The sequence below is a fragment of the Cupressus sempervirens genome, chromosome 7 (assembly GCF_028749045.1).
Source record: "Cupressus sempervirens isolate cs-2001-9-10 chromosome 7, ASM2874904v1, whole genome shotgun sequence".
Classification (NCBI taxonomy): Eukaryota; Viridiplantae; Streptophyta; class Pinopsida; order Cupressales; family Cupressaceae; genus Cupressus; species Cupressus sempervirens.
The window spans coordinates 502,465,868-502,489,430 of NC_143124.1; the positions used below are offsets into that span (position 1 = coordinate 502,465,868).

At 33.0% G+C, this 23,563-nt stretch overlaps 1 protein-coding gene across 2 annotated transcripts in view; it reads left to right on the forward strand.

Moving 5' to 3' along the window:
- LOC149547729 (uncharacterized) overlaps nt 1-23,563 on the forward strand; it is a 55,081-nt gene that overhangs the window by 9,889 nt on the left and 21,629 nt on the right. For both annotated transcript variants that reach the window (XM_089791798.1, XM_089791797.1), the window contains exons 4-6: nt 18,141-18,283; nt 18,371-19,527; nt 19,633-19,893. In XM_089791798.1, the coding sequence (XP_089647924.1) occupies nt 18,141-18,283; nt 18,371-19,527; nt 19,633-19,893 (1,561 nt within the window). The remainder of the gene's footprint in view (nt 1-18,140; nt 18,284-18,370; nt 19,528-19,632; nt 19,894-23,563) is intronic.

Sequence of the window (23,563 nt, forward strand, 5' to 3'; positions counted from 1 at the left end):
CTAAACTTTACTCACAACTGTAGCTTCAACTCTTTGAATACAATATACAATAATGAACCTCCAATGCGCATGCACGCACACACTCACACATAGAGTCTCAAAAGAAATGAAGAGACAAACAATTTAAGGGAAACAATAATAAGTGTAAATAATCAATAAAAGACTATTGGGGTTCATATATACACCCAAAAAACCCCCACTTGAAGTCCAACTACTATAATGTATGACTCTCTCCTAAATTCCCCTACTATTATTTCTTTACAATGCCAAGAGAAGCTCGATAGAACTCAAATTTCTCTTGTGGAACAACCTTTGTAAGTGCATCAACTAGATTCTCCTTGGTGTTAATCTTTATCACCAAAAGTTTTCCCTCCTCAAGTTTACTTCGAATGAAATGATAATGGACTTCAATATGTTTATTATTGCTATGAAACATTGCATTTTTTGCTAAGTCAATGGCACTTTTACTATCACAATAAAAGGCTGATCCTTGTTGAGGACAATCAAAATCACCAAATAAATGTTGCAACAAAGTCAACTCTCTTGCTCCTTCAATGAGAGAAATGTATTCAGCCTTAGTAGTGGAAAGTGTGTCCACTTTTTGCAACTTTGATGCCTAACTGATCATTGCTCTGGAAAAACTAAAAGTATAACTAGTAGTAGATCTTCTATTATCTAAATTTTTAGCCATTTTTGAAATAGTATTATCTGAGTAAAGTGTCTTTCCCACAAAAATATAATATAAAATTAGGAGTTCCCTTAAGATATCTTAAGATCCACTTAACCTCATCCCAATGTTGTTTACTCAGATTACTCATAAATCTGCTGACAACTCACATTGCTTGGGAAATCCCTAGATGAGTACAAACCATTGCGTACATAGGACTACCCATTGTTGAAGAATATGGGATGTTATTCATGTAATTTTTTTATTTTGGTGTCTTGGGACACATGACTGAAGATAATATGAAATTATTAGCAAGAGGAGTATTGATCAGTTTGGCATCCATCATGCCAAATCTTTCTAATAGCATGAGAACATAGTATTCTTGAGAAAGCTTTATTTACCTCTTCTGTCTATCACAAATAATTTCTATGCCAAGTGTCTATTTCACTGCCTGTAAGTCATTCATGGAGAACCTTTGTGACAAATTTTCTTTCAATTTTGAAATTAGGTTCATGGATGAACCACTAATAAGCATGTCATCCACATAGAGCAATAAAAGAACAAAGGAACCATTAGGTAACTTCTTGTTGTGGACACATGGATTAGATTCACATTGAATGAAGTTATTTTCAGTCATGAATTGATCAAAATTGAGGTACCAGTGCCTCGAAGCTTGCTTGAGACCATACAAGCTCTTCCTCAATCTACAATATATGTTTTATTTACCATGTTTAATGAATCCCTTGGGATACATGATGTATATTTCTTCATTTAGATCAACATGGAGAAATTAATTTTTGACATCTAGTTGTTCAGGTTCAAGATCATGAGCAGTAACTAAACCAAGAATAGTCCTAATTATAGTCATCTTGACCATAGGTGAGAAGATTTCATCGAAATGTATGCCCTTTTGCTGATCAAAACCTTTAACAACCAGTCTAGCTTTGTAACACTTCTAATTTTTTCCTTCATCTTTCAATCTATAAATCCATTAATTTGTGAGTGCTTTCTGATTTGGTGGCAAAGGAACCAAATCCCATGTTTTTTTTGCAACAAAGAATCCATCTCGTCTTGCATCACTATCTCCCATTTGTTAGAATCTGATGCTATGCAAGCTTCTTTGAAGCTTGCTGGTTCAACTTCATCTAAAAGTAAAAGTTTGGGCTTTGCTTCTGTGTTGTACAAGAGTTCATAATCATACAATCAAGCAAGAAGCCTTATATGTCTTGTAGATTTTCTCAGTCCCTAAAATTTATCCCCATTTTGTATGCTATCATCAACATGTCCCTTGTCAATGTCATGAGAAGTCTTTCATAGTGATTCATAATCAATTCCTTTAGAAGATGTGAAATAACTATTCTTAGCATTAGTGTGACTTTTTTTTGTTTGCACAATCCCTATATTTGAATCATTGCTATGTGAGTGACTTTGCTCATTTTTAGATTAAGAAATTCCTTAATGGTGATCTGATGTGTTGTAGTGGTGCGGTTGATGCTAACTCATGGGTGGACTTGGATTAACATGAGAAGGAGATTGGGAGTCATCCAACTCACTTGTAGATCTGACAACAATATCACCTAATTTATGCTTGAGTAGAGCTATGTGGTAACAAGGAACCTATGGCTGCGTATTAAAAAGACCTTGATCAGAGAGATCATGATGTAGGGAGCTAATACCATGACATTCACCCTTGGATGTGTGGAAACTAGGCTGATAGTGGTGACCATGCTTGGTATGAGAGAAGAAGGGGATTCAATTTAAAATCTCATTGGCATGTACATGAGAACACACTTCATCTTTGTGCATAGAACTATGAGATAAGGAAGTGCAATGATCACAGTGGGAGGAACAAATAAGTGAAACACGTTGAGTGTCAATTAGAGTGGCAAATGGTCCAATGTGAGGGATGGAACCAAGCCTGTAGTCCACTATGGGCTCCTAACACCAAGTGCCAAGTCTATCATTGAGTTGGACATAGTTTTTGGTGCATTAACCAGATGTGCCAATGTTTCCAATGCAAAGATCTTGGTAATTTTTGTGAGCCTATAGGATATTATGGTCTTTAATTTTTTTTGAACAATGGAACAACATGGTGTGTCTGAGGGTCTACAAGCTTCATCACCAATCTCTATGTCAATAGTTTTGAATAGGTTGTGAGGAAACTTTGAACTATCCACCTTCATATTACAATGCTCTATTTCAATTGGTTCTATATGTTGAAACAAATTGTTGCAACCTCTGTTTTGATTTGGATTTGAAGATAGGATGTTATCACTTTGACTATGATAATCTAAAGTTTGTTCACAATGTTCATCATCTTGATTCCACATACTTTTAGAAGAGGATGAAACAAGGGCAAGAGCTAAAACTAAAATAAGAGATATAATACTTGAAGACACAATATTCTTATTTCTGTCAACATTAGTGTTATTATCAAAAATAGAGAAAGGGGTATATTCACATACCATTTTTTCTTCCTTGTGTAATGCTGGAAATACCTTATCATTGAAGATGACATCTCTACTTCTGATAATTTTCTTCCCAACTAGATCCCAAGTTCTAAAACCAAACTAGTCTTCACCATATCCCACAAATATGCCTCTTTGTGATTTTGGATTAAGCTTCCTTCTTTTCTCCTTTAGAAAATGTGCATAAGCTTCGCATCAAAACACCCACATGTGAAAATATGAGATTTTCTTTCCTATCCACTCTTCCTGTGATATGCCAAAGTCCAACCTAGAAGAGGGACTTTGGTTGATTAAGTAGATAGCTGTATTACATGCCTTTGCCTAAACTCCTTGCCTAAACCAGCATTAGAAAGCATACAGTGAGCTTTCTCAAGGGTTGTTCTATTCATCCTCTCTACTACTCCATTTTCTTGTGGGGTGAATGGAACAATCTTGATTTGATGGATGCCATTATCCACACAAAATGAATCAAACTCCAATGAGAAAAATTCTCCGCCATTATCCATTTGCAAGCACTTTATTTTGTGTCTAATCCAATTCTCAACTAAAGCCTTAAAAACTTTAAACTTTCTAAAAAAATAAGATTTCTTATGCAATATGTAAATCCGTACCTTTCTTGTGCAATCATCAAGGAAAGTGAGGAAGAAGTTTGCTCCTCCAATAGTACTTTCCTCAGTAGGTTCGAACACATCGAAATAGACAAGTGCCAAAGGAGTGTCTCTCTTTTTGTCTTTGATCCTTAAGAAGTTGACCCACTTCTATTTTCCATAGAGACAATGTTCACAAAATTGTAAGTCAACTAATTTAAGCCTCGATAATTTCTCCCTTTTATACATAATAACAACACCCTTTTTACTAATGTAACCAAGCCTATGATGCCATAGTTTTGAACTGCAATCTTCAATTCTCATGATAGCCCCTACTTCACCAATATTTTCAACAATATATAAACTCCCAATATTCTCTCCTCTTGCAACTAACACTGATCCTTTTGTGACTTTCCATGAATCGGTTAGAGAAGTGATAAAACCTTGTGCATATAGCTGATTTACAAAAATCAAAATTCTCTTCAATTTTGGAACATGACACACATCTTTTAAAAGTCGTTTAACAACTCCTTTCAAAGATAATAAAATATCTCCTTTGCCTACTATTTCACATGCTTTATTATTGCCCATCAAGTATACTTTATCGAACTTAACTTCTTAATAATTTGAGAATTATTTCGTACATGGAGAGGCATGAAATTGTTAGAGTTTTAGGTGACTCTACAATACCCCTATAATCAGATGAAAGACGAAGATAACATCCACAAGAGAATGGCAAGATAATTGCATGAAGATGCAAGAATGCTATTATTGATAATGGAATTGATTGACATCTAATGAATTGATTTGAAATGTACATAATAGGCCTCCTTATATAGGAGATGCAATAAGAGACAATGATAAGGAGAAGATAAGCTATCACCCACACAAGGTGGAATCACATGTCCACCAAAGGTGGATCGTCCTCCATTATGCAATGAAGTATGTGCAATGATGAGGATGATAATGTGATAAGTGCACTAAATGTGGCATGAGATAATAGCTATGACCACCTAGAGTGGAATTCTCCTACACCATGTGTTGAATTGAGGTGCAAACTCATAAGTGTCTCAATCACAGACTACTATGCAATGCATTACCTAAGTAAGCTTAAGGAAGTGTAATTTGTGAATATTTAATTACACCAACACCCACCCTTAAGTGCAACTTAGGGGAATGCACTTAAACTAACAATGCAAAATGGGTCTTGGCTACAAGTCCATTTTGTTGGAAATATAATTGAAAAAATCATTGTAAGAAGAAGATTGATTGAAAAAGGAAGATTTTTGCAAAACTATTTGAAAAAGAATACTATCAAAGAGGGAGATTGTTGCGAATAAGGAAGATGATTGATAAGGAATGTTTTCAATCATTGTTTTGTCATTGATGTCAAACCTGCTATTTGCTAGAATGACGGTGGCTTATAAGATCTAAGTACTATCACTTAGTTGATTGATGAAGAGGATTTAATAAAAAAAAAGGTGTAACAAGAGCACCTAAGGGAAAGGTTGAGTTATGGTTTTGTAATGAAGTGCAAAGATCAATTAAGATAATGGTTAAATGATGTATTGATAACATACTTAAAGATACAGAGGTTGGCCACACTTAAAAATATTGGAGGAATAAGTTGTAACAAGGTTGACTACAAAGCTTAACTAAGTTCATTAGTGAGTGCCAAGCAAGCTAGTTCAAGTCAAGCAAAATTTCAATTGGTGCCAAGAAAATAAAAAATCTAGTATCTATTGAGTAATACAGAAGGAGCTAAGCTTGTTCAGGTACAAAGCATCAGAAAAACTTAGTGGATGCCAAGTGAATCCATAGTAGGTGTCGAGCATCAGTAAAACGTAGTTGATGCTAATTAACACAATATGTGCTGAGTAGCTACATTATCAGAAAAGTCAAAGATTCACCAAATCTAAACTAAAAAATTTGTTACCTTAAATTTTGTGAACTAGTTGGAGGATAAGGATGATGAATTGGTGGCACAAAATTCTATGTAAACCATTTTTGAGCGAATTCAAGAGGATTCTTCATGATGTTTCTAGAAGAAACAAAATATGGATTAGATTCAATGAATCCTACCTAATCCATTCAAATTGAAATTAAAGGAGGGAAGAATCAAGCAGGAAAAGAAATTCTAGACTTCTATTTTTAAGGAGTTATACACCAAGAAGCAAGAGCTGCTGGAGTGCCAAATTGTGAAGTGGTTGAAAGGTGTCAAGGAGAAGACATCAAGAGGAGAGGGAAGAATGGAGCATAGAGAATATGCTTCGATAAGTGGTTAGAAGGAATATTGCACTGGTACATTGAGCATGAAGACTCAAGGAGACAAAGCTTGGAAGGAGGACAAGTTGTCGAGATTTATAGAGATTGAAGGCCAAGCAATGTGAAGAGCTGAATAGAGATCTAAAATTTACAAGATGAGTTGTGAATTGTAATTAGGTCAAAACCCTTTATTGTTACTTTCTAGCAATTACATCAGTTAGGGTAAAAATCCTATGGACTTAGGTTGGTTTAGCAACCATTTGTAAATCTTTTAATAGGGTGGCATTCCAAGAGAATGTTTTAAAGTCCTCTAACCAGACCCACTTCTAACAGGGTGCTTAAATCCTTTGACTAGGTCACATTTAATAGTGTGTTATAGCCTTTAATAGAGTAGGTATTTCATAGGGCATCACTTCAGAAGAATGAGAATTGAGTAGCACGTTACTGGTGATTTTCCCAAATTGGGCTTCCACATAAATCACTGTGTTATGTGTTGATCTTTTCATGTGTTATGCTTGCATGTTGATTTATAGTAACTTGCTAAGTAGGAGAGTTTAAGCTTGGATGAATGAACAGTTTTGAAGGCTCACTTTACTTGATGAAAAAAATTAATTGGAAATTTGGACCTTCAATAAATGATTCACGCCCCTCTCGGTTATTCTAAAGCATTTATAACAATTATTATCAGAGCCATTTGTTGATTTAGTTTCAAGTTACTAGAAGCAGGAAGATCAAGATGTCCAAGAGAGAAGTTCCCAAGCTCAACAAAGATAACTTCATTGCATGGAAAAACCTAACAAAACTACACCTTGGATCAATAGGTTATTATGCATAAACCTCAATTAGAGTACAACATGTAGATCCAGCTAGACCCCTCTATGTAGATCATTTGAACAAAAGGAAGGAGTACAATCAGGCAATGTTGGAGATTGCCTTTACACTCAGTTATGTTGAGTTTGATGACATCAGAGGATGTGATATTGCATTCAAGATATGGAAAGCCCTATCAGATATCTATGGAGGAGATCATGATGTTCAAAGAGTAATGAGAAAAAGTCTCAAAGGAAAGTTTGATGACATGAAAATGGAGGAAGGTGAGAATGCTGCTCAATATGCCTCAAGAATGAAAGAGGTGTTAAGTGCATTAAGAAGTTTGGGTGGTCATTTGGAAAATGATACTCTCAATAGCAAATATTTAAGAACTTTTCTCTGCATCTATGCTATTAGAGTTTCAGTCATCCAAGAACTAAGGTGTGTACTAGGAAACACACTAACCTTTGAAGGAATAGTAGGAAAACTTACTACATTTGAATTGTCCAATTATGATAACTACAGACCTGAGAATCTTGAATCTACTTTCAAGGCTAAGCTATCATTAAAAGATACTAAGGAGGTGAAACCAAAAAAGAAGAGTTGAAAAGGAAAACATGCATCCAATGACAGTAGCATAGATGAAGAGGATGTGGAATAGTTGGAAGCACTACTGGCTAGAAGATTTCACAGAGGCAAAGGCAAATTCAAGGGTAAGCTCCCTATCATTTGTTTCAATTGCAATGAAGTAGGACATATCATTACAAGGTGTACACAGAAGAAGCATTACAAAGAAGGAAACACGTATAAGAACAAAAAAGAAGATGATAACAGAGATTACAAGGACAAAGGCAAAAGATGCTACATTGTTGAAGAAGATTCTAATGAGAATGATGATGAAGTAGTTTATGTAGCCATGAAGAATGAAATAGATGAAGATGAAGCACCAATGCTAGTAACTTGTGTGAACAAGAATGACAAATGGATCATAGATAGTGGATGCTCACATCACATGATAGGAGACAAAATTAAGTTTATTATCTTTACTCAATATGATAGAAATCATTTTAGATTTAGAATGATGCTCCATGTCAAATCAAAGAAAAATGTTCTATCAAACTTATAGAGAAAATTTCATGTGATAATGCATACTATGTTGAAGGACATGACTATAATTTTTTGAGTGTGTCACAGTTAGGCAATGTAGGTTGCAAAGTAGAATTTAGAAACAAAACTACCAAAATCTATGACACTGATGGAAAACTGATAGGAAAAGGTGAAAAAAATAGGGGTAATCTATTTTACATAGATATGGAAGATGCAACATGTCTTATTATTAGACTTGATGATGTGTGGCTATGATATAAAAGACTGTGTCATGTTAACTTTGATAATCTGATTAGGATCAACAAAAAGAAGAAAGTCAGAGGCTTGCCTAAATTGAAGAAACTTGAAAATAAAATGTGCAAACAATGTCAATTAGGAAAGATGACCAAGTCAAGATTCAAAAGCAAAACCTACACTTCTAAAAAAGTACTAGAACTAGTCCATACAAACTTATGTGGCCCAATACAAGTACAAAGCTACCTGAGAGATAGATACATAATGCTATTTGTAGATTACTTTCTAGGATGATGACTACCATGTTCTTAAAGAAAAAATTTGATTCATTTCAAATGTTTAAGTGGTATTTGGCTAGAATTGAGAAGAAAACTAAAAAATGTCTAAAGTGTTTGAGATCAAACAGAGGAGGAGAATTTACATCAAAAGAATTTGAGACATTCTATAATGATAAAGGTATCAAAAGGCAAACATTAGCACCAAGAACTCCACCACAGAATGGGATTGCAAAAACAAAGAATAGATCAGTAATTAACGATGCCAGAATATTAATGATGGAGAAAAATGTTGCTCTAAAGTATTGGAGAGAAGTTGTAAGTATTTCTTACACACTGAATCAAGTACAAGTCAAGAAAGGTACAAATGCAACACCTTTTGAACTATGGTATGGTCACTCACCTAATGTAACAAATTTCAAAGTATTTGGTTACAAATTCTATATTCTTAAAGATACTAGAAATGGCAAGTTTGATACAAAGAGTGATGAAGGCATATTCTTTGGATACTCCACTATAACCAAAGCATATAAGTGTTTGAATACTAACATTAACAAGATTGTGGAGAGTGTAAATGTAAGTTTTGATGAGCATGCAAAAGTTCAAGTTGATGAATCCAAGAAACTAGAAGATTATAGATCCTTTATATACTTCTATGAAGGAATACCAACTGAAGATGATGCTACCAATTAAGATGGGAATCAGCAACAAATTTCAGTATCAGCTAAGTTGCATAGTGAGGAAAATGCACATTCTAATTTTAAAAATAGTACACATGGAAGAGATGATGAGATACCAGAAGAAGAAGAGCAAAATGACTCTGAAGCTAAAGTACTAAATATGGAAAGAAGGATAGAACCAAGACTAGCCAAGTATGTGAGAAGACATTACCTTACAGAACAAATCATTGGTAACAAGAATGCAAGACCAATGACAAGGAACAGACTAAGGAATGAATCATGCCTGCTAAGCAAGATTGAGCCCAAAATAGTTAAAGAGGAACCATAAGATGATGATTGGTATAAAGCTATGGAAGAGGAGATAGATCAAATTGAGAAGAACAAAACTTGGACTCTAGTTCCAAGACCAACCGATAAAAATATAATTGGTACCAAATGGATCTTCAGGAACAAACTTGATGAGAATGGTGAGATAACAAGAAACAAGGCCATATTAGTTTGCAAAGGCTATGCACAAGAAGAAGGATGGGACTATGTGGAAACATTTTCTCCTATTGCAAGAATGGAAGGAGTAAGAACACTTCTTGCATATGCTACTCACAAATGTTTCAAAATCTACCAAATGGATGTGAAGTCTACTTTTTTGAATGGTATACTAGAAGATGAAGTCTACATAGAACAACCAAAGGGATTTTTTGATGATAGCAATGAGGATATGGTTTGCAAATTGCACAAATCACTCTATGGTTTGAAGTAAGCACCTAAAGCATGGTATAAGAAACTGCATAAATACCTTGTGAAGATAGGATTTGAGAGAACAAATGACAATAGCAACCTTTATATCAAGGTAAAAAAGGGTAAAGACATTTTGATATCTGAAATCTTTGTTGATGATATAATATTTGGAGGAAAAGATGTTCTATGTAAAGACTTTTCTGATCAAATGAAACATGAGTTTGAGATGTCAATGTTTGGATAAATCAAATTCTTTGTTAGATTACAAGTACATCAACTAAAGCATGACATATTTGTGATCCAATCAAAATAGATCAAGGAGATACACAAGACATTTGGATTAGAAGACTTAAAACTAGTTAGTACACCAATGGTAACAGGACATAAGCTATCCAAGAATGATGAGTTAGATGAAGTGAATCAGACATTGTATAGATCCATGATTGGAAAACTATAATATGTTGTACATAGTAGACTAGATATTGCATTAGCAGTTAGAATAGTGGCAAGATTTTTTGCAAATCCAAGAGAAAATCATCCGATGGTACTAAAGAGAATACTGAGGTACCTAAAAGGAACTAATGACTTTGGTTTATAATAAAAGAGGAATAAAAAGTTTGAGTTGAGAGCCTACACTAGTGTAGATTGGGGAGGTAATATTGATGACAGAAAAAACACCAGTGGAAGAGCACTTTTTTTAGGAAAAAGATTGATTACTTGGACCAGCAAAAAGCAAAGTTGTGCCTCAAAGTCCATAGCAGAAGCTAAATATGTTATTGTTGCTATCAACTGCACTAATATTGTATGGATCAAAAATCTATTGCAAGGTATGAAGGAAGAGGTAACTAAACTTGTGATACTCTATTATGATAATACAAGTGCTATCAATATATCAAAGAACCTTGTAATGCATGCTAAAACAAAGCATATTGCAATCAAGTATCACTATATAAGAGAATTGGTGGAAGATAAGCAAGTAAGGATGAAATATATCAATTCAAAGGAACATATTGCTGACATATTTACAAAAGTACTACCTAAAGATGCTTTTGAGTATCTTAGAGGTAAGTTAGGGGCGATACCCCTATCTAAGGCTATTTGAAGCAAAAGCAAGATTGCTTTGCATCAAATGAGTTAAATGTTGGCACATTACAAATTGATGTAGAGGATATTTACTTTAGGATCATGCTTAAAGTAATCAAAGTACTAAAGTTACAAATCAGTCACAAGCAAGGTGATAGAGGGAGAAATTGGAGTACCTACAAATGCTACACTTGCATGTTAAGATGCTAAACTAGTATGTCTTTGGCATTGTTGTCAAAGAGGGAGAAGAATAAAGAAACTGATCAATAGTTGATCAACATTTGAGGGAGAAGAATGAAGAAACTAATTAATAAAGATAGAGGGAGAATTAACTAAAGTAGCTGATATCAGAACATGATCAAAGTAGCTTAGAGGGAAAAATTAGTACAAACAACAATCAATCAGAGGAAGATAGTTTATCAACACAAGAATTTAGAGGGAGTTATAAGCTAGTTTATGTTACTGATAGAATGAATAGTTTTGAATAAAGTTTTCTTTTTGGCATTTGATTTACTATTTTAACCTAGTTAGCATTTTGTTAACTTGGATTATTAGTATGGTTTTCCATCAATGCCAAAGAGGAAGATTGTTGGAAATATGATTGAAAAGATCATTATAAGAAGAAGATTGATTGGAAAAGGGAGATTGTTGGCAAACAGTTTGAAAAAGAATAATATCAAAGAGGGAGATTCTTGGAAAGAAGGAAGCTGGTTGATAAAGAATGTTTTCAATCATTTTTTTTACATTGATGTCAAACCTACTATTTGTTGGAATGACAACGGCTTATAAGATCCAAGTACTATCACTTAGTTGATTGATAAAAAGGATTTAAACAACAAGATGTAACAAGAGCACCTAAGGGAAAGGTTGAGTTATAGTTTTGTAATGAAGTGCAAAAATTAGTTAAGACAATGGTTAAATGATGTATTGATAACATACTTGAAGATACAAAGGTTCGCCACACTTAAAAAAATTAGAGGAATAAGTTGTAACAAGGTTGACAACAAAGCTTAACTAAGTTTAGTAGTGAGTGCCGAGTAAGCTAGTTCAAGTCAAAAAAAAATTTAGTTAGTGCCGAGCAAATGAAAAATTTGGTGTGTGCTAAGTAATACAGAAGGAGCCAAGCATGTTCTGGTTCTGAGTAAAGTAAGAGGTGTCGAGCATCAGAAAAACTTAGTAGATGCCAAGTGAATCCACAGTAGGTGCCTAGCATTAGTAAAATGTAGTTGATGCCAAGTAACACAGTATGTGCCAAACACTAGAATTTCAATAGTGTGGAGCTATTGCATTATCAGAAAAGTCAAAGATTCACCAAATCTGAGCCAACAAATTTATTACCTTGAATTTTATGAACCAATTGGAGGGTAAGGATGATGAGCTGGTGGTACAAAATTCTATGTAAACCATTTTTTAGCAAATTCAAGAGGATCCCTCATGATGTTTCTAGAAGGAACAAAATATGAGTTAGATTCAATGAATCCCACCTAATCCATTTGAATTGAAATTAAAGGAGGGAAGAATCTAGTGGGGAAAGCAATTCTAGACTTCTATTTAACAAGTCACATGCCAAGGAGCAAGAGCTATTGGATTGCCAAATTGCAAAGTAGTTGAAAGGTGTCAAGGAGAAGACATTAGGAGGAGAAGGAATAATAGAGCATAGAGACTCTGCTTCAATAAGTGGTTAGAAGGAAGATTGCATTGGTACATTGAGCATGAAGACTAAGGGAGACAAAGCTTGAAAGGAGGGTAAGCTGTCAAGAGTTGTAGAGACTGAAGGCCAAACAATGTGAAGATTTGAACAGAGATCTAAAATCTACAAGATAAGTTGTGAATTGTAATTAGGTCAAAACTCTTTATTGTTACTCTCTAGTAATTGTACCAGTTAGGGTAAAAATCCTATACACTTAGGTTAGTTTAACAACCATTTGTAAATCCTTTAACAGGGTGACATTACAAGTAAATGTTCTAAAGTCCCCTAACCAGGCCCACTTCTAACAACATGGTTAAATCCTTTAACCAAGTCACATTTAATAGTGTGTTGTAGCCTTTAACAGGGCAGGCCTTTCATAGGGCATCACTTCAAAAGAGTGAGAATTGAGTAGCATGTTACTGGTGGTTTTTCCCAAATTGGGTTTCCATGTAAATAATTATGTTATGTGTTGATCTTTTCCTATGTTATACTTGCATGTTGATTTACAGTAACTTTCTAAGTAGGAGATTTTATTCTTGGGTGAATGAACAGTTTTAAAGGCTCACTTTACTTGATGAAAAAGTTTTAATTGGACATTTGGACCTTGAATAACTTATTCACCCACCCTCTTAGTTATTCTAAAGAATTTCTAACACATTTTAGGTACCCATGTACAATATGCAATGCAATACATGAAATGTAATCTCTTATAAAGTGGACAAAGAGAGAAAACCTCATGGGAGAAACCATCCTCCAAAAAGAGAGATGAAAATAAGATGCATGGAGGAGTACTCAAGACCCCCCAAAAATTGCATACATCATGTATATATAAAGAATGATCCTCCCATAGGAAGGAAATAAGGAGACATGATATCTCCCCATAATGAAGAAGCTCCAATGTAGATGAAAAGTACCTGCAAGAAAAATATAATCCAATGCCTACAAGAAACATGTCTCCCATTAGGAAGAGATATCAAATGATGAAGAGGTCACTCCATGTAAAAAGTGAGGAAGGAGGAAGAAAGTATCCATGTATGCATCTCTGAAGACTGTATAGGTGTCTCCAAGCTCAAAGATTCTGTCACACCATCAAGCTAACCTATGAGATGTGAAAAATCAAGAGAACATGAAGAGTTGGGAAATCCAATCTCCAAAGAAGGTGAAGAAGTATCTTGAAGAGAAATTCCCTTAGATGTATTAACCAAATCTACATTATGAGACTCGTCTGAAAGATCATCTAGGACTTCATCCCACACTACAAGATCTAAAGCATAAAGATCATCCTATTGAATAGTAGAACTCGTGTCTAAAGAAGCATAAGGTGGAGGAGTAGGAAGTTCAACACAAATCTCAAGAACAAAATGATTCAAGTGTCCAATGTCCTCCTAACATGAATTATTCACCCTTGATAAAGAGTTCTGTAAATCATGAATAGCATCATCATTATGAATAAAATGTGCAAAAAAATACAAGTATGATGTATGATCAACAACTCCCATAGCTATGATATTTCTAGTCTCCATGTCCCTAATATAGACATAATCAGGAGTGAGCTCAACAATTTTACCTTGTGCCCCATGAGAAATTTGGTAAATGAAAAGGATATTAGTAGTCAAGGATGGTACACAAAGAACATCTTTAAATGTACCCTCTCCCATAAGAATAGAACCTTTCCCACAAAACTTCATGTATGTATTATTACCCATCAATATAGGTGGAGAAGTACAAGGCTCAATAGAAGAAAGCATATCCATAGAAGATTCGATATGATGTGATGTACCTGAATCAAGAAACTATTTCCCTTTCTTAGGATGTGTGGAAGCAATGAGTGCTTATACTTTGCCTCTAGATGATGATGTACATGTAGATGTAGCAACAACCTCATATTGAGAAGGAGAAGACACTGATGAGGGCAACGAGATATTGTTCTTTTGAAGAATGTGAGTGAGCTCATCAATCTTCTTATGGAAACATATATGCTCATCATGTCCTAACTTTTTGCAATAAGTACATTTATCTCTCTTTCTTCTAGATGATTCCTATCTTGAAGAGGACTTGGACTCAATATTATGTTGTAAATGATATTCATCACCTTTGTCATGTTGCTTAGGATCCTTGTGTTGTCTTTTTTCCCTTTCCTTTGGAAGCCTTTGGAGAGGAGTCATTTGCAACAAATGCTTGATGCTTTAAATGCTTCAAATGACCCATGTGTGCTAAATTTGTTTGTTCGCTTGTGAGTTGAGTTGTAAATTAATCAAGAGAAGGAATTTTGTATGCACTACCAAGAGCATCCATAGTAGCATAGAATGTGGAAACAAAGATTAAATATTTATGACCTAGCTTGGAAAAAATAGATAATATCAATTGCTCATCATCTTTAATAATGCCACAATTGGAAAGCTCTAAACTAATGGAATTAAACTTAGAGAAAAAGTCTTGAATATTGTCAAAATCACATGGACTTAGACCTATAAGCTCATTGTCCACTTTCAATTTTCTTATTCTATTAGTTTTACCAAAGAATCCTTTGAATGTTGTCTAGGCATCTTGAGGATGTGTGTAGGATGCAATATTATATAGAAAATAATTGGAGATGGTAGATATAAGAGAGCCAAGTGCTTTATCCCTTTTATCAAACCATTTCCTTCTTTTTGCAACACTTATAGCTAGTTCTAGATCCTATAAAATAATCATTTTAAGCAATCTAATACTCATCAATTGATTAGAAACTACTTGTTTCCATTCATGATAGTTTTTTGGAGTGAGTAATGAAACTTTTGAAAAATCTATAATGAAATCAAATGATGACTGAAATAAGTTGATAACTCCTTCAAATTAATAACTCAATTAAGGAAAATTGAAACCCAAGTATTCACCAAGTGCAAATATAGAAAAAAAAAGACAGAGATTTGAAAGTGATATGCCCACTCCAAATCACTAAAATTTGATTATAGATTTGGAAAGTAGAGGAAAAATTATGCACTTTTAAAAATAAAATAATGTTACTGAATGTGACCAAATAAAGCCCTGAAAGTTGCAAAAAATGAGATTTGCAATTTTTAGATAAATTTAAAGATAGAGATCCAAAATACCTGCACCACTATGTAGATTGTGAAATTCTATCCCCCACCCCCCGCCAAAAAAAAAAAAAAAACGTTCTCTTAGAAAGGAGTTCATATGAGGGAGATATTATTGTTTGAAAATAGCCTCAAAAATTATTTTTTCTGAATCCTCACCGCTGCACATTCAAAAATCAAATGGCTATAGATTTGGCCTTAGATGTCCAATTTGGATGAAACAAAATTCAATTTAGAAGTTTTTGGACCTCTTCTATATGATGCAAACCTCTGATTTGCACTAGCAAGCTCCAATTTTCACTTGCAATAGAAGGTCACAAAATAGGACTCCCAAAATCTCCTCCAAATTGTGATGTCCAAATTGCCAATGTTGCACCAATAATAAGTCAAGTCAAGATTGTACTTCTTGAGAAGAGGTCTTCACACCATGAGAGCTTTGATACCATGTTAGAGTTTTAGGTGAGTCTACAACACCCTAGGATCAGATGAAAGATCAAGATAACTTCCACAAGAGAATGGCAAGACAATTGCATGAAGATGCAAGAATGCTATTATTGATAATGTACTTGATTGACATCCAATGGATTTATTTGAAATGTACATAATAAGCCTCCTTATATAGGAAAGGCAATAAGGCATAATGATAAGGAGAAGATAAGCTATCACCCACTCAAGGTGGAATCCCATGTCCACCAAAGGTGGATCATCCTCCATTATGCAATGAGGCATGTGCAATGATGAGGATGATAATGTGATAAGTGCACTAAAGGTGGAATGAGATAACAACTATGACCACTTAGAGTGAAATTCTCCTACACCATGTGTTTAATTGAGGTGCAAACTCCCGAGCGTCTCAATCATAGACTACTATGCAATGCATTATCCTAAGTAAGCTTAACTAAGTTTAATTAGTGAATATTTAATTACGCAAACAGAAATGATGCATCAGAATCCAAAAAGCCATGAGGTGAAAGTAGTCTCGGTTGTAGATAAAATTAGTACACTATCATCTTTGTCATAGATGGTGTTGGCTTGACTATTCTGCACTCATTCTTGTTCTCTTTTATAACCTCTACAATCCTTTTTCACGTAATCACTTTTGGCACAAAACCAATAGTCTCCTCATTTCCTCTCCTTTGACTTCAAGCATCTAGCTGATTTTGATCTTCTATGATGATTGTTCCTTCCCCTATTTTGGCTTCTTCGTCTAGTTTCAGTGCTGACAACCGTCAAGGCTTCACTGGATCAAGATTACTTGTTACTTCTTCACATATCCTCACTAAGTAGAGTTACGATTAGTTCATCATAGACCAGCTTGCTCTTTGAGGAGTTAGAAGTGCTAACTGTTGTAACAAGATCCCAATTGTCAGGTAATGAACACAACAAGACGATAGCTTTAGATTCATCATCTTGTGTCATGCCAACCGAGGTTTCTTGACATAATAATGTGTTCAAATTGTTTATATGATTTTACATCATAATCCCATCCTTCATTTTCAACTTGTAGAGCTTCTTCATAATGAATATTTTGTTTGCAGTTGAGGCCATTTCATACATACTTTGAATTCTATCCAAAACTTCCTTGGTCATAGATTCATTGTGTCCATTGAATAAAACATTCTTTGATAATGAGAGAAAGATTATCGCCTTTGCCTTCTAATCAGTTTTATCCCAGTCTTCATCCTTCATTGCAGCTAGTTTCTTTGCTTTTCGATCAATTGCTACCACCAAGTCTTGCTTGACTAGCAACGAACGCATTTGAACTTTCACAAACTGAAATTTTGTCCTGAGAATTTCTGCACTCGCAAATCTTCCCTGACTCTGGATTTTCAAACACCAAAATCGATCCCAATGTCTATACCAAACTTTGATGCCAATTGTGAAGTCCGCTTAAAGTGCAAACTAAGAAAGAACAAAACAACAAGAAAGAGGAAAAACACAAATGCACGATTTTATCGTGGTTCACCACAAATTGTGGCTATGTCCACACTATAGGGAAGATCTCTTATTAATGTTAAAAACTGAACTTTACATCACAGCTGTAGCTTCAGCTCTTCGAATACAATATACAATAATGAACCTCCAATACACATATATAAAGTCTCAAGAGAAATGAAAAGACAAACAATTGAAGGGAAGCAATAATAAATGTAAATAATAAATGAAAGACTATTAGACTTCACATATAGACCGAACAAAATCTGCTTTCAAAAGCGATCAAGTCTCATATCACTGTAGAGCCATTTGTATTGGAATATATTCAGATTTTTGATGCAATAAAAATATGTTTTCTGCTCCAAAAAGAGAAAATGCTCTTTTCTACACCAGAGTATTGTCATTGTAATTTCTGTGTTTTTCTTTTATGGCGAACTTTTAAATGCAGAAATTTGCTTCTTTAGTGTTGTTTTTTTTTCTTGTGCTGCGGCTCGGATTCTAAAAATTGGTCTGCTATGGATTAATAGGCATGTGCTGAATCCATTCACATACAGTAAAGACATCAAAAAATACCGAGGTCTTGTCAATGAGGCGCAAACAGATCTGGGTACCCAAATGCTTGTGTACATTTTACATTCTCGGCAACCGCGCTTTCTTGGCCTCGGAGGAGGTAGGTTGGCTTACTCGTTTGACGGGCTTCGCTTTTTCGTGTTCAATGGTTGAATTAGACCTTTTTGACCTTTTATAGTTTCTCCAGATGAAACCACCGAAACGGCATTTTTGAAAAGAGAAAGTGGAGAAGAAGTTAGAGAAAGCACGGATCAAGCACAAGTTGCAGAAGAAGAAATACGGAAGGAAATTGCACAAAGCACCAAGCAAGTGCCACTAGTTCCAGAAGCCGAAATACAAGAGCAAATCGCACAAAGTACCAATCAAGCAGAAACGCATGAAGTGCAAGGAACAAATGAAGATACCGAAGCAGCCAGACAGGAAGAAAAGCATGAAGAAGAAATAACGGAAGGAGAAATTGACAACGTAATCAAACATCTACTTTTGGGCAAATCAAAGAAAAAGCAGGTTGCTGTGGTGATACAAGGCGACAGCAAAGAAACCAGCACCAACCTTGCAAAGGGCGTGTATGATCATTTGGAAGTGCAACTCTTATTTCGAGGTTGGAAATTGTGTCGTCAAATGATCCCCGAAAATGAAGAATTCAACCCAAATGTAGAGGAGTTGCATAGTTATATTGTAACTCAGTTGGTCCCTCGAAAGGAGGAGAAGACTAGAAAGAAGTCACGCATCGTATATGAACGCGTGTTTATCTGCATCGAAAATATTCTTCGAGCACAAGATCTGAGAAAGATCTTAGATATGGAGCTAATGCGCCGAATGAACTTCAGGTTGCTGATCACTTCTGCCAACAAGAACGTAAAGGCACTGCTAGAGGGCGAATTATTTGATTGTGAAGTACACGATACTCGTGTATCTAGAATAATGAATGATAAGGAAAATGTCGATCTCGTTCTTCTGGAGATGATTGAATATTACAACAGAAGTTACAAGGCGCAGGATGAGGGGAACGTTCGAGAATCGACTCAATTAGTAGTCGAGGGTGATCTAATGGAGACGGCTTTTAATTTTGCTCTGCAAATTGCATTTCTGAATCTTCCAGCCACAGCCCGAGAATCATTTGTACATATTTGCTCTTTTTATTTGGGAAGGCATTGGCGAGAAGTTTCCCTTATTTCGGGCAAGGCGCAGTTTGAAATACTAGAACAAGATGGTTGGGTAAAAGGAAATTGCTACGATCAGATAACAGTTCCGGCAGTGCTCCTTGAGTTAGGCCGTTTAAGAGCAAACGGCCGGATATTGACCACAAGAAATGAGCTCAAGAACGCTCTCTCTTCTGTGGAGGTATAAACTATCTTGTCAAACTGATAGATTGACATATAGAAACCCTTTCATCACTATTTATCTCTTTTTTTTTATGACGCGCGCTCTTGGATTTTACTTTTGCAGACAACGAACAAGATCACTGGAATATGGTTACACAATGAGACAGAAGAGCCGGCAGATAATATACCCGACATCAATAAGCTTCGAGTTTTATCGCTGGGGATTAGCAGCACTGTGCAGAACAAGTCCATCGAATCATTCAAGAAATTGAGATTTCTACAAGTGCAAAAAACAACAGGTGTTTTTCAGGCCAACATTTTAAATCAGCTCAGCAATTTGAAATACTTCGAGTGCAATAAAGATTTGCAATTGACGCCGTCGCAGGTAAATTCTAACTTCTTTTCGTCTCTTCAACTTTGCACCCGAACACACATTTCGTTTGCTTGGGCGATAATATACAGCCTATGTTTCTTTTACCCATTTTTACCACAGCTGGAGATTTAATACACTACGATGCTCATACACATTGAGCAACCTCTTAACAGCAAACTAGAACACATATCTCACAGGGGTGCACTTTATTCTTTTTACGATTTACTTTTCTGTTTAACCAAGTTGGATATCAATGAGCAACGGTTCCGGTTTGTTACTCTTTGCATCTTCTGTTTCAAATCTTCCAAACCCGTTTATGCTTATATCTCTTCTTTTTCCTTGCTCCGCCCATTACACCATGCCTAAATTTGAATTCTGATTTTCCTCGCGACTTTCCCACATTCAGTGAAGACTTAGGATTAAATCGAACTAGCACTTTTAGTCATTGCTTTCTCTTCTGCACATATTAGAATAAAACAGCCTCTCTCATTAATAGTGTATGCCTGAGTGTAGCAGAAGTTTTGTATTGATCAATTCAAATTGCGAGGAATTAATAATCTGGTCGTAATTGAATAGAATTCTCTTTCTAAATGAGAATATCGCAGAAGTTTTCTATTGACATAGTAACAGCACGATAGCATTGAGAGAACATAGTAGTCCTTTTTGTACTGTATAATAAAAGAAAGAGCAGCAGCTCTGTTTCGTTTAATTTAATTCTAGATATTTCAAATATATATGTAAAGAATTGCATCTAGAAAACAAGGGAAGGAGTGCATGCGCCAAATTTTGTTTTCTATGATTTTATGCTTGATTGAAGTAGATTTTGGTTAAAATATAATGCATTTAATTTAATAAATATAATAAATGAATAGTAATGAAAAATATAATATTATAGTGCTAAACTAAATAAAATTATTAGTATATTAAATTATATAATTGCAATGATATATATTAATTAAAATAGTAAAAGAATATATAAATAAACATTATAGTATCATGCTAAATTAAAATTAGATGACATCTTAAAGAACATTTATCATATCAAAGATATTTATCAACTAATTGTATATAAGATATAGATAAAATTATATATATATATATATATATATATTAAAAGAGCTAAATTGATTAATTTTAATTATTAAATTGTTTGATATATCTTGTTTAACTGGTAAATTCATCCAATTGAAGAAGGTGGACAATATTCTTAAGTTTAAATCTAATACATAAAAATAAATAAACATAAATTAATTTAAAAATAACATTTATACTTTAAAAAAGTCAAACACACTTATAATAAATAAAGTTGATAATATACCAAGCTAAACAATTTGAACATTATTAAAATTGATACAAAATTAATATTATGTATTTTAAAGTATAAATTAAAAATATCAATATAATAAAAATTATATATGTTAAATAAATGTATAATCTAATAGAATTATATATATAAATAAAAAATAAAAGAAAATCTATTTAAAGAATTGGTTTAGATATGTAAAAATAAAAATAATTAAATTTTAATTTAAACTTATATATGATTTAAAATTAAAAATAAATATGAAATTAAACTATATTAAAATTAATTTTTAAAAATTGACAATTTAAAAGAGTTAAAATGTCTTTAAAATAATTATAGATATGAATAGTTATATTTGTTAGGTAAAGGCCTATAACAAAATTGCAATTTTGATAGCTTTTGTGTTAAATTTCTTTGATTCGAGTCTATTTGAACTTAGAGTTAAAAATACATAATTATAACAAATAATAATAACTAATCAAAACTTGGCCTATTACCGTCAAAGACATTAAACTATTTGAACCTAGTATGTTACCATGGATACATTGTTGACAAAATAATTTTTCTTAAATATGATGGGAAGTGAGAAGCGGATGAGAATGGTTTTCCTTATCCTTTTGAAACCGATTCACTTTTACTTAGCTCAATCACTAACATTAAATGGTATTAATGATACAATTAAATGCAGTGATGTGAGGGCAAAATTTTTAATTTTCATGATAACAGTGTATTTTTTTTATAGTATTCATAAGTTTAATAATATGAATTTGATACTTTTAACTATATTTTCACTAATGGAGTGATATTTTAAATTTCTATGAAATGGTTAAGCTAAATCTAAAGAAAAATGTACAACCATTTGAAAATATGAGATTAGTGAATTTTTTTATATGATTGGATAAGTCTAATAATATGATTAAAATTTTGAATTATAAATAAATTGATAAATATTTGTAGATTTCAAAAGAAAGTAATATTTTTTATTATTATTTATTTAATTATGTTGTATATGAATAATACAAATAATAATGTATGAACTAAATTTTTACCACTTAAATTCATATGAGTTCTTCTTCATAAACTATTTTAAATAATAAATGTGTTTAAAATAAGAAATATATTTAACTTTATATTTGATTAAAATATCTATATTTGAATAACATTTTACAAATTAAAAAACTAAACATCAATTAAAACTGATTGTCTTTTTTTTTTTAAAGTTTATCCACTTGTCACAAATGTGGAAAAGATAAAATTGAAATTAATGCATTCATTAATAGAGGTGTTAGAAAAATAATTGTTTTTTTCTAAAAGTTTATCCACTTGTCACAAATGTGGAAAAGATAAAATTGAAATTAATACATGCATTAATAGAGGTGTTGGAAAAAATAGTTGTATTTTTGTTGAAGAAAATTGAATTTTTTCATTACCTTTTTCATCATGAGCCTATACAATTTTTTAAAAATTGTATTTTTCAATTCCAAAAAATCATGCAAATTAATAAACCTTTTGCAAACATTAGAATATCAATGAAATTTTTAGATTATGCAACTAATATGGAACCTCATGATTCCATTAGTTTCTTGCCAAAGGTAGGTACTAATAAGATTCCCATTAGTAGTTTTTATAACAAGTTGAAAAGTGTAAATATATTGATTATACAAGAATAATAATTGAATAATAAATTATAGTTATAATAATTAACATATTTATAATGATAATTATTAGTATAATTATTTTATAATATTTCATATAGATATTGTTATAATATTCAATTGCATATAATTTAAATATAATAAATTAACTAATTAATTTTTTCTAATAAAAATAATTATTTATTATTAAGTTATGTATTAATAATAAAGAAAAAGTTAATTGTTTTCATAAATATTATAAAATTATGTATATTCTAAAATTATTTATTTTATATTATAAAGGTACTATGTAGAAAGATGATTTTTCATAAATATTAATTGATTGATAATATCAAATCAATTATTATAAAAATGATATACTATGTATATGTACTTTTTCACTCGTTGTAATGATTTAAATATGAGTAGTTGATCCAAAAAAATTACCTAAAAACAATCTAGTAGAAATACATTTTCATAAAATTTGTGTATACATCCTTAAATTTCTTCACCAATAACAGTGTAATAAATAAATTTCATCATTTTATTATTCAAAATTCTTACATGTTACTTTCTCAAAATAATTCAAAACTTTAGAATCTTACAAATAATAAATTCTAATTGGATGAATAAAGTTTTGCTAATAACTAGTTGAACAAAACTTTTTGCAATAGTATATATCTATCAACAAATAGTAGAGAAAAGTTCTTAATATGTTTTTATTAAGATCTATGAGATTTCCACA